The following is a 14,282-nucleotide window of genomic DNA, read 5'->3' as shown; positions in this document are numbered from 1 at the left end:
TACTTGACATGCAGCTCTAGGTGATCTATGAGTGAACTTACGTGTATGGCATGTTGCTCCAGAGTAGCCAGTACCACTGCAATTGCAGCTGAATGTATCCCATGTCTGGGAGCATTTCCCTCCATGCTCACAGTGGTTGGGAACACACCTGTCCTCACACATGGCAGTAGAAAAATAATGTGAATCACAGCGCTCTAACCACAGTGGGAGGCTTTAGTTTTAAGCCTAATTTTTTTTTTACAGTATTTCTCTGAAATATACCTGTCTATAATTGCACACATATCCAGGCTAACATTTTCGAAGGTTCCAATATCACCCTCCTCCACACCCCGCAAGTCCACCAGGTGGTCATCTATGTGGATCATCTGAATGCAGCCCTGGAAAGAGCGCTGTTGTGACCAAATGCTAGTGTGTGGGAAATAGCCTGAAGATGGTGAAAAAAGGAGAAACACCATCATTAGTAAACTTTGTAAATTTTGAAATAGAAAACATATTAACCAACAAACAGCTGTGTGAATCTTTGAGTAGAAATATGCAAGATAGAGCTGAAAGCAACCCACCAAAATATCTCATTCAGAACATCCCTATCGGTCTTGAAAGAGTAGCACTATTATAAGAGTGTGGGTCCAAACCTGCTGAGCTTTCAGCAGAATCAAAAACAGCTTTCACTTGCAAAACATTTTCTACAATGTACCCACCACTGACAGGTCGGGGGAAAATAATAATATCTTAAAACACTGAAGTATCCTTAAGAATTATATGAAGCATATACATTTAAATATACTCCCATGTTAGGAGAGGGATTGACTCATTCAGATACCAAAATATATAAAATACTCATTTTTGGCTTCTAACTGAACCTGAAAGTTTTTTTAGCTGTGGTCACTGTCACTGTGTTTTTGTTTCTGTTGTTTCAACTAATCACTTTGACATGCTAAAGTCAAAAACAAAAGACCCAAAGCAGAAAACCATATCTGAACCATTTCTATAACTTTACTTTCCTTTAACATTTAAACTGTGTACATAGAAGTGACTCTTAGGAGAACATACTGGAAAGTAAATCATCATCTTTTTTTTTTTGGTGCTGGTGGTAAAAGTAATGAGGTACGGTATCAATCACCTCCAAAGTAGTAGGTTCCTCCTGTCTTGATCTGGCCAGGAATAGCAGTCCTAACAGTGGATGCTTCATCTCCATCTACCGTCAGCATGGCATAGTTGTCCAGTGCATTTAAATGGACACTATGCCACTGGCCATCATTCAGACCTATACCTAAAAGGTGAAAATATAATTTTATTTGAACATCCAAGTATCACAATTAATTGACAGAATTAAAAATGAAAAATCTGCTGTGATTATAACCAGGGGGAAAAGTAGTTCAGTACTATGATGAAAATCATCAGTGGCTCATTGGGTGAACCAAAACAAGATCATGAATATTTTACTATCATATAGTCTACCTGTATGGAAAAGGCAGAAGTTAAACCACTTCAGAATGTGAAAACTATATCTATATATTGGTTCTGCCACATAAGTCATTAGCTACATTTACATTTATTGATGTAATTACAATTTGTCTATTTGAAGCATTATTTGGGCGCCTGTGGCTTGGTGTGGTGCATAGTTTTTGCACAACATGTGTATTGATCACACATGTTGTGCAGGACAATACACATGTCCTGCACATCAGTTGATGTCTATTGAAGGTCCTGATTGAAACCTAATGGCATGCCACTGATTATATTATTAACTTTACTTGTATTTAAGTGCACATTTTTATCAAAACTAACTTCTGAATCACCGTATTTTCTTTTGAACAACTTATTGTTTTCTGCACTTTTATCAGGTTTTGATTTTGCTTGAATTCAAAATTCACTGTCCCCAGGTATTTTTGTGGTTTTTATTTTAAAGTCTGTGAATGATAAGTGATTTATTGTTTGTCCAGTGCAAGCGGCATGTTTTATGTCTGTATAAACTGTATAAACTGTTCCAGTTCATAAATCATACGACAAATCATATCACATACCAATCCGATCAGCAACCACCATCTTTTGGAAGATGTGCGTGCCGTGAACTACCGTTTAATACCAGTGAAATCTCTGGTCATGTTAATAAGCAGTTGTTTTTGAGGTGTGCTGTGTTGTTTTAATTGAACAAACTAACATGAAATACAATTAGATAATCACTGTTTGCGTTTAAATGGGACATTTTATAACAAGCAGACAGACGTAAACATAGCAAACAGTTTGAAGGCTGGTGATGAAGCTATGAGCTCCGGCAGGGAGGATGTGGAGGAGAGAGAGAAAAAGAGAGAGCGAGATGGCTGGAGTGAGAGGTTCCATCATGCAGTACAGACAGTTCAGAAAGAATTTGGAATGAGAGAAAAAAACTGTAAACAGATTACGTTGTGTATTAAACTGCCTATTTCAAAGAAGGTCTGTTCTAATTCTGAATGATGGGCTTATTGCAGTCGTCCTCCCAGTACTGCATACCGGTTCAGAATCTTTTAAAAGTACTGGCTTACTTTAACCGCTGATTATGACCACTTGTGTTCAGATATTCTGGTAACAAGTCAGAGTCTGGCTCATTAAAGGTGGCTTCATTGCTCTATGCTGTGTTAATCAGCATGGAGCCTACAGGAGTTCATGCTTCCATCATTCCTGCAGCAAACATTTTCTGTTTTTCTGGTAGCAGAAGGGTTTCTCGTCATGGCGTTTTTGAGGATCCAGAATTTCCAGTACAATGAAAAATTTCTTATGTCACAGAATGTTGTGCCCAAGACTCATATCTCCATGCAGCATCAAAACTTGCCACATTGCCAGAGAATACCTGGGAAGTTTCAGAAAATTCTAAATGTACCAATACAAGCAACTAGTTGTGCCATAGATCAGGCGTGAAAGTGGAGTAATATATGATAATCTTAACGATATCAAGCTTAACACCATCTGTCCACATAAAACTTTCATGGTAAAATATTTGTTTACGTATCCGTACCACATTTCCAACACAACGGAAAAGCCGGCCGTTGACCCTGTTCAGCTCTAACATTCGTGACTCTACTCTTTGTAGGAGTCTTTTCCTAGGAGTGGTTCCTGAGGTAGTTCTGCAGCCCAAAGCCAGAACACACAGAGGAACGGCCACAATGAGGATTCTGTCTGTTGTCCAGACAGAATCCCTCTATCCTCTCCGTACATAAGATTATTGGTCAGTGATCTCCTACAGCACATCCAGTCACAAACTCTCATAGTTTAGATAATCTATATAAACATATTTTCATTAAATGTAATAAAATAATCAATCAATCCAGCTTCCAATTGTCTCCACTTGCTTTCTGCAACACAAGCCAAGAACCAAGAGTTTTTCCAAGGCCATTCTAAACACAGAGCTGAGCTCACCTGATGAAATGTCAATACGAGTGCTCCTCTTCTGTGTCACGTTCATGTAGACAGTGATCTTGCCTTCAATCAGTAAAAGCTCCAACCAACCCTCAGCCAGCTGTGTGAACATCAGCACTCCATTGGGGTTCCACGTCCTGAAAGACAGGCTTACTGAGAGAGTGTCACTGTCCCTCTGACCCGGCAGCCGCAGGAAGGATGTGGAGTTGAAGTAGACAGGAAAAGAGCTGGATTCAGCACAGGTGAATGTCAGGTTACGCTGCAGTGAAACATAAATCCAGTGGAAGAAAAATTAGCTGCAAGAAATGACCACAAAAAGGCAAAACAAACCACTTCTTGCTTCCTAAGTGTTTATGATTCAGTGATCTTGCACTCATGTCTTTATTTTTTTAAAACAATTTTTGATCGAGTGAGTCAATCTGACTACGACTGTGAACAGCTATCCTTTAGATGGCATCTCACTGAATACCTCTTATTCTGAGCTGCAAATAAAAAAAAACAAAGAAAACAATACAAAATATTAGGAATTCCACAGCCGCAATTGGTCATCATTGCTTTGATAAGCTAGCACTGCAACTAGCTTTTCAAAATCAATAAAAAAAAAAATCTAAGTCATTTGCTGACTTAGATGAGTCATGTGAAACCATGGAGGAACCATAACTGATTTAAAGAGCCATTGCTGTTTCACTGTACCGGCCATGTGACCTGAGACTCAAGCATCCATTCAGTATTTGAGTCTCTCACAAAGCAAACTGCAAGTTTTTGGAACTGTTTTTGTTAATTGCCTTTTACCTGTGAATGGAACTAAAAACGTACCAAATTGTCAGGACAAATTCAAGGATTATACTGAACCAGCACTAATTATCAAGGCAGCTTTTAGAAACTTATGACGATATTCCACACCACAGCAGCTGTCACTTTGTGCAATTTGCTCCAGTATCGACATTTCACCTGCTGCAGTGAACAGCAAAGCACTGATGTGTGTTTGAGCAGCTACAGGCAGCATCAGAGCAGCAGTGGTGAGCTTATAGAGTTTTTTTTAATCCAGAGAGGTAGGGCTGGTCAATAATCAATAACAAAATGTATAGACGTGATCAACTTAACAGAAAGTATATCCAATAAACTGTCCAATAATTTCATTGAACTTCGATCCAGAAATTCACAGTATTCTGGGGGATGTAAAGGAAAGAAAAGGTTTTAGCTGCACAACCTCTTGGCCTGCTGAGTAAGCCAAGTAACGACTAATTTGTATATGTGATGTTGTGTTCACCATAAATGATTCAAATAGTCCACACATCTCCATGTCAATGTTCTGCAGAGGCCTGGTAATGATTCAGGGAAAAAACTAAAGCATTGTGCAGGACTGTTATTGACTAACCTGGTGCTACACTTACACACTTAAGAATTCAGTTTTTTGGAAATGTGGTCATAAATAAAGAGAATGTTTTGATGTTTCTTGTCTTTCTTATTCTAGTATAATCTGCACCTTGAATTAAAAATTAGATTTTCTCCCCACCGAAAACACTCACAGAAGTTAAAATTGTTGCACATTCAGCACCAACCCATCAGTATCCTGTGTATACATGACCTTCACAGTTTATTTATATAGCTATAAAACATATACACTGAAATGAAGTGTCGATTTTTTTTCTCATAAAGTCACACATTAGACACACCAGAGAGACTTTGTCAGGTTTGTTTGAAAGATTTTGCAAAGATTTGCAAAAGATTTCGAAAATATTAAGGCTGATATCTCCTAATATGGCCATAAAAATACCTTATGATTGCTTTTTGAAAATGTTTAACATTTTGCTTTTCAAACAAAATGTTAAACAAGAAACATGCAAGAAAAAGTAGAGACTCTTACAAAGCTGGAGGTGTCCACCTTCTTCCTGCGCACCAAGCTGGTGATGTTGTCTCCATTGTAGGTGATTCCTTCCATGCAGCCAGCAAAGTTATCTTTGCCACCTAAACTCATTCTTGCAGATTCAGAAAGTCCTCCAAAGGTAAGCTGAGAAAACGCAGAGTACGGTTAGGATAGTCATCACTAAACACGTGTAAACTCATTTTGAATGAAACATGCCAACAGTGTGGTCAGTGAATGTGTGATATTCACCACACAAGAAAAAAAATGACATTTAAATACAGCTCTGGACAAAATTAAGAGACCGCTTGAAATGATCAGTTTGTCTAATTTGACATTTTATAGATATATGTTTTGAGTATGCCCTGTACCCCGCCCCCGGCCCGGAACACAGCTGGAGACAGACACCAGCAACTCCCGACCCGTTAGGGACAAGGGTGAACAGATAATGGATGGATCGATGGATGTTTTGAATTAAATGGATTATGTTATTTTATTCTATGATCTACTGACATGTCTCTGAAATTCAAAGCATAGATTTAATGTTTATTTGCGATAAATAAGAAATTGTCAAAATAATGAAAAACATGCAGTTTTCAGACTTCAAGTAATGCAAAGAAAACAAGTTTATATTAATTTAGAAACAACAATAACATTTTAATTCAAGAAGAGTTCAGAAATCATTAATTGGTGGAACAACCATGAAGTTTTTAACGGAGTTCAGTGCATGAACAGTTTACCTCATAGTCGAGGTCCAGGTGCTCAAACTCTCCATTAGTCCTGAACTGTTGAGTTCGGTGGTCCAATGTAAAATTTATATTTCTACGGTGACGCTCAATGACAACATAGTGCCAGTGACCATCATCTAATAAGCTTCCACTGGTTACAGAGGTGTGACCCTTAATCAGATTGTACTGACTGCTACCTGGAGAAAAGCAACACAAACAACACAGGTGGTAAACATCCCACAAGTCGTTTCTGAAAGATAATATATTTAGTCCTTTCACCTTTTAATGTTCCTACCTAAGTTGATGCTCAACTCCATTGTTGCCCTGTGAAGCTGCAGCAGGATGTAGTCTCCTTGCTGTCCCTCTCCATAAAGCAGCACACCATCTCTGGCTGTGGTTTTAAACTTTAGAGAAATAGCATCCTTCACAGTTTTCATCTTTTTACTCCTGAAGCGATAAGAGATGATGCTATGGCCATCAAAACTGATTACATCAGCCCCTTAGAGACAAAGGAAAAAGAAAGTCAAATTCAATGTTTTGCATAAGGAATTAATCTGAATCATAAACCAGCAAATGTCTAAGAGTGCGAAAGAGTTTTGGCAGTTATTCATAAATCAGTTCTATTTCAAATGAAAAAATCTCCAGGTACTTTTAGGATTAAAGGGTCCAGTTAATTTTCAGCAATACACAAAAATTGGATAATATTCAGTCTATCACAGTTCACAATTTTTACATTGTTTGTTCCTTTGTGCATTTCTACTTACAATATGAGCAGCCATAGAGTTCCAAGCGGACTCCAATCCGCCCCTTTTGGCTCCAGTACAGGGGGATGAAGCGGATGTAGCGGGCCACTATAGCATGTTGTAGTTCTTCACGTACAACATCTTCACTGTTATTATTCCCTTTAAATGTCTGAAACATGCGATTAATATTAGGCTGTATTATTTTATCTCATTTTTCTGCTGCAATAAAATACATTTCCATTGTTGTGTTTTGTTCATTTTGGATAAAGGGTTTTTATTTAGATGAGCTGGAAATACTGTTCTACTACATAATATATATTACGTATATAATATTTTATTCCTGTAGTTTCTGTTGCAATAAATTATATTGCATTTCTATTTCTTGTAATTAAATGATTGCCATCTTTTTGTTTTACTGCAACAGTAGTGCTGACTGGAACTATAAATGAGACCAATAGTAGGTTCATGCACCGCAAATCTCTGGAGGATCCTCCACCTTGAGGCTCCAGAGGCACCAGCAGCTTCAAATAACTAATTGCTGCTTTGTAAGGGCTTTTTAACAGCTGCTCTTACTTCCATGAATTTGTCTAACAGAAACCTTCCTCATTATGCCTTTATCTGTGCAAACCCATCTTTGCTCTGAATCAGCCATCTTTGTCTCTTCACAGTACGATAACACTTCAGTTTTTGTTAAATATCTAATGTTTTCATACCTTGTCATACAGCACTACACTATCTGATGATTTTCATCAGCAGAGATCTTTTTCTTTCTCATCTTGCTTGAAACCTGTGGCCTGCTTAATAATGTGGAACATCCTTCTTAAGTAGATTTCCTTTAATTGAGCTCATCAGACAAACTAGTCAACACAGCTCTCTTAAATTAATGATAGTGATTCAAAGAGCCCTGTGACACAATACCATCTATAAATTTAATAACACAACAAAAATTTAATCTTTATGACACTTAAATCCAATTTGCATAATAATTTGGAACATGGTGTATTTCAGAACAAAAGACATTGTATAACAGATCATGCAGCATAATATTGTGTGAGGTTTAGAGACAGAATGTTAACTCTGCTAGAGGGTTACAATTACTCAAGTAGCTATGCTTTATTTTGTTTGTTGTTATGACTGAATCATGTATCTGATTGCTTTCGATATTTGTAATGAATTGGAGACATTTTAGGATACTTGGAATTAATATGGATTTGAATTGGGTGCATTTAATTTAAACCTGAAGAATGAGATGACAGTTTCTGTAAATTTGATGTTATATCAATAAAATGAACTAACTGAATTGAAAATAAAACTGTCCAAACTAGACGTGTCTCTGTGTGACAAGACTGTGCATTTTTCTGCAAATAAAATGTTTAACTTAATCTTACCCAAATGTTTCCATCCTTTAAATATGGCCTCCAGTTGTTGGCTGTGTCACTGTAAAGCAGCTGGTACTGACTTGTCCAATCGGAGCTTCTGTAGCGCCCCTGAGTTGCTATGGAAACTATTTGCTTCCTCGAGCCCAGGTCTACCTGCAGCCACTGGTAACGATTTGTATCCAAAGGTGACCAGCCTCCAGCACCTAGATGTTGGGTTGTTCAGAGTGAGAAATTTGAAAAACAGAAAAAAATTAATAATTTATCTACTCCTTCAGTTTCTCTCAGGTATAACTCAGTTGACACAAAGTTGCTCTATTCTCATTGTTATGGAGCTCGTAAACATTTTATCTCTGCTTTCAACAAATTCACTCTTGCTACAATCAAGGCCAAAAACACAAACTCTTGACAAGAATCAATCTAACCACTGAACAGTGAGTGGGCTTCAGTAAAATGTGAATTGGCAATAGGCAAGCTTTAGATCCATGTGTTCATATATAGCTAAAAAAACATAATGTCTAGGGAAAAAACATATTTCTCACCATATTTACTCTTTCTTTTAGTGTTTTTTCTTACACCAGTGGTCTTTATTTACAGTTTACATGCAGCAAAAGTCCAAGGGTTGGGAATTGAACTCAAGACATGGGCAACCACTTTCCCTATATATCACTTACTACTCTAAGCTCCAGGTCTAGAGATTGGAGGGCTTCTTTACCATCTCTCAGATTTAAGTAAAGACTCTGGCTTAATACTTTGAGTCAAGAAAAGCTTGTTGGAGAATTAAAAAAAAAACTTTCTCAATGTGAGTTTTTCACTAATATCTCGTTTCTTTTAGATGTGTGCCTTCTTTTAAGCCAAGTCAGAGAAACATGACAAATCTCTTGACAATACGGAGAAACAGATGATTAAAACTTATTTTGTTGAAATCACTTCACTGTGGATATATACTTCTAATCAACAGTCTTTGTCTGAGTGAGAAGTCATGATGGTATGATAAATTATTTAGTAACTGGATCTTGAAATGAATTGTCATACATGGTAGATTCTGACTACTATCCTGGCCCTGGACCAGTGTTTCTCAGTTCTGGTCCTCAGGGCCCTGAATATTTTAGATGTGTTCCTTTTCCACATCACCTGATTCAAATGACTGCATGAAATCAAGTACTGCAGAAGAATGACTCATTAAAGTTAGGTGTGTGGCAGTAGGGAAACATCTGAAACATGCCATTCAGTAGTCCCTGAAGACCGGAACTGAGAAACATTACCCTAGACTGATCAAAGTCATGAACATAGAAAGCAGTTTCAAAGTCTTTTGAAGTTTTCTCAACAGAAGTTTCAAACACAACATTTACTGACTTTTATCACAGACTCAACTTCCAGTAGAACAAAACAGAAGTACTAAAGATCTAACGCTGCAACGTAAGTGGGCAGAGAATATAACATCCATTCATGTTGTAGACAGAATATAAGCTCCATCCTGTCCTATGTCCAGCTATATGAGCCTTTATCAAGGATTGTCACTTTGGATCATTTCAGACCGTCCTGTGTTTGGAATGTTTCACAAAACACTGAGAAGTTCAAATTGATCTATCAATGTTATTCCTGCAATTCACCACCAGGAGTAATAATAAAACTACAAACACTGTTGTAAGGGGAAATGTCGTTGTAAAAAAGGTGAGATGTAGAGCAAAGCAAACAACAATAACTATTCAGTCTGTGAGTGAACTCAGTGCAGAGACATGCAGTGTATGTCTGACTTTAGCAATGTGCAAACAATTGATAGCTAGCTAAATATTACAGTGATGACACTAATTATAATGAGCCCCCATTTTACTCAAGTTTCTCTAATGTCCTCGCCACCTGCTGTGAGCATTAGTTGGTCATTATTGGTCCAAGAGGATGCAGGTTCAAACCCTTTGTAAGACAAACATCATTGACATTAGGCATAAATGATTGTAAAAACTGTGAACTTCCATTTAATTAATTAACTAAATGATTTGAGAGCAGAATTGAAATGTATAGAAACTATATAGTGCAGCCTTCCATCTAAGCAGTCCCTCCTGTTGCTGTACTCACATTGAAATCACAGTGGTATTTAGAATAATTATGCAGCTTTACATTGAACTGGACTAAATATAGAAGATGTAGGCTAATGCTCCCTGCGCTACTGTTTTTAATTGTCTCTGCTCTCCGATCTATTATGAATATTGAAATATCACCCCTCCAAACTTTAAGAAAGACACCCTCATCTTAAACCAATTATGTAAGCAAAAGCTTCAAGAAAACAGTAGATATAAAGAATGAACATTCTTAGAAAGGCAATCAATGTTCACACAGCATCAGAATTGCAAAGTGCTTGACATCACACCATCATACCTTGTATTCTGTTGAGTTTAGCAAAAGCAGCTGCATATCCTCTGCCATATTCTGATGAGCTGTTGAAGGATTTGATGGGAAGCGGTGTTACCAAGCTGTCATCACACTTCCCTAAACCAGCAAGATTGAAAAAAGACAAAGATCACCTTCAGCAGTCAGTTGTGTATTCTGTAATAGCAGTTGCAAGGTGAAACAGAAATCATCTATACATTAAAAAAGGTAAACAATGACATTTCATCAAAAACTGGAATTTCAGATCACTAGAATCAGAATGTAATAGTACTTTCTCATCAACAAAGTTACATGTACATTTTGGCTAATGAACAGCCTAATTACTGGAGTCTCGGCTGAGAGGAGTGTGAAGGGATTCTGTGTTTCCTCTGCTGCTTTTCCTGCAGGTACTCTGACGAGCTCTTTGAAGTGTCTTATCTATTTTCATTTACGCAGAAAGACCAGGGAAAAAAAACAAACTGGATTTATCATGTTTTGTGTGTTATTTTGTATTGTTGCTTTGGATTTTAACTTGTTTCATGAATGTTCACACTATTACCTTCTGACAACACGTCTGACATGTTTTCAAAATAGTCTTGAGCAATTGACTTTTTTCAAGCTTGTCTTTTGCTGTTGAAGCAGAGCGCTGAGGTTAGATCTGAGCTGCTCAGGAGGAAAGCTCACGCCACAGTACAGGCTCTTAAGGAAATAGAGGCTGAACTCTGGAAGGTTATCATTGTTATTAAAGAACAAGGTGAAAAACTTTTCCAATTCACTTTAGACGAAGCTAAAGTGTAAAGGTGATAACAAAATGCAAAATTGCTGCATTTTTTTTCTTTTTTCTGATTTATTCTATTAACTCATCAACTGAATTAGTTCATCTCAGTCCATATCCAGCCAGTCTTTCTCCTGTCCCTAGGGCAGGGCAGTCTCACTCCAGTCAGCCTGCGCAGGGCCGACCCAAACCAAACAAACTAAGCAGCAGCTTGGGGTCCCGGAGCCCTAAGTGGTGGTGAAACCAAGTGGAACAGATTTTTTTTAAAGTAATGATTTCTACGTGATTATATTTAAAAACAAACAATTTCATTATAAATTTGTGATTTTTTAAAACCGTAATATATATTTGATCATGAACATTTTCTGGAAGGATTAAATCAGTGGTTCCCAAAGTGTGGAGCGCCCCCTAGAGCAGGGGGTGGCAGGAAGCAGTATGGATGAATGGAAAAAAAACCCAAACAGTTACACAAAAGTGTTTCACTGTAAAGATGGTTTGTCGTTTGTTTTGTTGCAACCTGAAGTGTGAAATAAACTTCAGTGGTGTTTGAAAACAAAATAATGTGTAGCGGTTTAGTCTAGTTGAACGGTGTGCGTGTCCAGTTGATTTTTTTTTTCCTTTTTTGGGGGGCAATCCATAGTGGGGCCCAGAAATCTTTGGGAACTACTGACCTAGTCCATCAGACAAACCTCTCTGAAGGGAGAGTAGTAGAGGACAGTGGGTGATTTTTAAACCTTTGCTGAGGTTTTTAAGATCGGGGGATAAGACTGGCATTTTGCAAAATTCAGGAAATCTCTAATAAATATTGTTATGGATTCTGTCTTTTCCTGTCCCTTTTATCTGCTTACACTCACACACTGCAGCTTATATAACCATGTTGATGTGTGATTGCTGGCAGTCATATGTAAACAGGCTGAAAGCCTGTTTTTATATATAACCAAATCTCATCATTTCTCAAGGTAATTCACTCTGAGGGGTTCTGGTCGGGTCCTGAAACTAGTTGATGAACCTGGGTGGTGTTCAGAAACAAAAATGAATGAACTCCAATATCATGGATGTATGATTCATATCAATAGGGAACAACGTAAGCAGCACTGTCGGAGATGTTTATAGCAGGTATGCCAATCATCTAATCTAAGCAGGATTAGAGGGCCCAAAACCAAATGTGTTTAGGGTGCCATGGAGGATTGGGCAGGTTTCTAACTATCTGTGCTACCCATCAAATCTGACGAGGCTCACAGACACACCGGCCCTTCCTCTGTGTCCCCTACAGGAAGCAGCTTCTGCTTTTCTCGTCCTTGATGAATGAAAGTATCGCGCGGTTGGTGATGCTGGGCCGCTGATCTCGTTCAACGGATCATCCTGCATAGTCCGCTACTCTGTCCTCCACACAAAACACTGTCTTCATATATTGCAGGGAAAAGCTGCGTGCGTGTGTGTGTGTGTGTGTGTGAGAGAGAGAGAGAGAGACACACACACACAGAAGTAGAGAGAGAGATGATAATATACTTACGGGATGCTGACAATGCGCCATTAGATGTGATGATGAGAGACGTAACGAGCAGCACCAACATCCCAGTCAAAGCGGACATCTTCACAGAAAAGGCAAACAAAGACAAAAACTGAGTGGTTCCAGGTGTCTCTCCCCGCCCCCCGCTGACGGTGTGTTGATAACACAGCAGACTTGGTTTTCTCTCTGCGATGAAACAGAATGGATGTCTGCCTCGCTTAGTTTGCTGCCTATTGCCTCGTTTCCCTAACAAACAGCAAAAACCGAGCACAGATTGGTCCACAGCGTCCAGGCTCCGTCCAGACCGCCGGAGGGCTGCGGCTCCATTGTCAGGCAGACAAGCAAAGAAACAGAAGGTGTCCAACCAAAGCAAAGGACACCATCCACCCCTCCATCCTTACAGTGTGGTACATCCCAGGATGAATAGCAGAACTAAAGCTCCTGAAGGGCTCAGATGTTCTCAATATACATGAAGACAAAGAAATGTTCAAACTGAACACATCAAGATCAGGAACCAGAAAAGAAAAACTAGAGCTGGCTGCGCAGAGTCTCTATAAAAATAAGAACTAGAGTCCATGAAAGCATAGAGCTGACAGCCTCACATTGAGAGATCCACACTCTAAAAAAAAAGTTGATCCAACTTAATTGAATTACTTCTGTAGGTAACAAGTAATTCAATTAAGTTGGATCAACATAATTTTTTTAGTTTGTTTAACTTGATAAATTTAGGTCAGTCTAACGCAATTTATTTACTTTATTTCATATACAAATGTTTAATCCATCTTACTTAAATTTATAGAAAGTCAACTCAAAAATGTAAGTTGTTCTAAGTTAAAAAATGAAACTACCCAAAGTCGTTTATGCATATTTTGTACTTACAATAATGCTTAAATATAAATCACTTTTAAAGTATGTTTTAGCTTTTACAATAGCAGTAAAATTCCTTTACACTACCCAAAAATTCAACTTGGTTATAACAAATCTACACTGCACAAATAGAAAATGTTAAATTTTATTGTGAAATCACAAACTTACAGATTTTTCACAACACATTTTGCACTGAACATACTACACAGATCTTTTGCTTGTCTGCTTAATTGAGTTAGCTTTTTAGTAAACTGAACATGGGGTACCCCAAGTCCAGTTCTGGAGAGCTACCATCCTCCAACTTTCAGATGAATCCAATCTCCAAATAAAATTAAGTGCTCATTACTATGCCTCTGCTCAGCTGAGTGTCTGCTGGTGTGTAAATTCAGCAAGGTGGTATTGAAATAGTCCATCTGACATTTGCACATTGATGGCTCTCCAGGACAAACTTTGGACATCCCTGTGTGAGCTTGTAGAATCCAGATATTCCTCTGAAAAACAATGTTTTTCAGATTTACCACAAGTCCTCCTAAAATAAAGGAAATCAACATTCTCAATCCCTAAACTGTTTTTACATAAAATGTAAGAACATGTGTGTCTGTTTTTAACATCTTCAAGAACAAACTGAAAACAAGCAATAACATCTACATGCTTTCAAA

At 38.0% G+C, this 14,282-nt stretch overlaps 1 protein-coding gene across 2 annotated transcripts in view; it reads right to left on the bottom strand.

Moving 5' to 3' along the window:
- Positions 1-13,125, bottom strand: part of cntnap2b (contactin associated protein 2b) — a 28,837-nt gene extending 15,712 nt beyond the window's left edge. For both annotated transcript variants that reach the window (XM_055032960.1, XM_055032961.1), the window contains exons 1-11: positions 12,760-13,125; positions 10,481-10,591; positions 8,117-8,310; positions 6,750-6,897; positions 6,281-6,484; positions 5,998-6,182; positions 5,261-5,404; positions 3,394-3,652; positions 1,121-1,270; positions 262-424; positions 42-148 (exon numbers count right to left, since the gene is read on the bottom strand). In XM_055032960.1, the coding sequence (XP_054888935.1) occupies positions 42-148; positions 262-424; positions 1,121-1,270; positions 3,394-3,652; positions 5,261-5,404; positions 5,998-6,182; positions 6,281-6,484; positions 6,750-6,897; positions 8,117-8,310; positions 10,481-10,591; positions 12,760-12,838 (1,744 nt within the window). In that variant the 5' untranslated portion in view covers positions 12,839-13,125. The remainder of the gene's footprint in view (positions 1-41; positions 149-261; positions 425-1,120; positions 1,271-3,393; positions 3,653-5,260; positions 5,405-5,997; positions 6,183-6,280; positions 6,485-6,749; positions 6,898-8,116; positions 8,311-10,480; positions 10,592-12,759) is intronic.
- Between the last annotated feature and the right edge of the window lie 1,157 nt (positions 13,126-14,282).

Source organism: Poeciliopsis prolifica, unplaced genomic scaffold (genome assembly GCF_027474105.1).
Source record: "Poeciliopsis prolifica strain line A6 unplaced genomic scaffold, Auburn_PproV2 SCAFFOLD008, whole genome shotgun sequence".
NCBI classification, from domain to species: domain Eukaryota; kingdom Metazoa; phylum Chordata; class Actinopteri; order Cyprinodontiformes; family Poeciliidae; genus Poeciliopsis; species Poeciliopsis prolifica.
The sequence above is the reverse complement of the archived record's forward strand: the minus strand, read 5'-3'. Positions and strand labels throughout refer to the sequence as shown.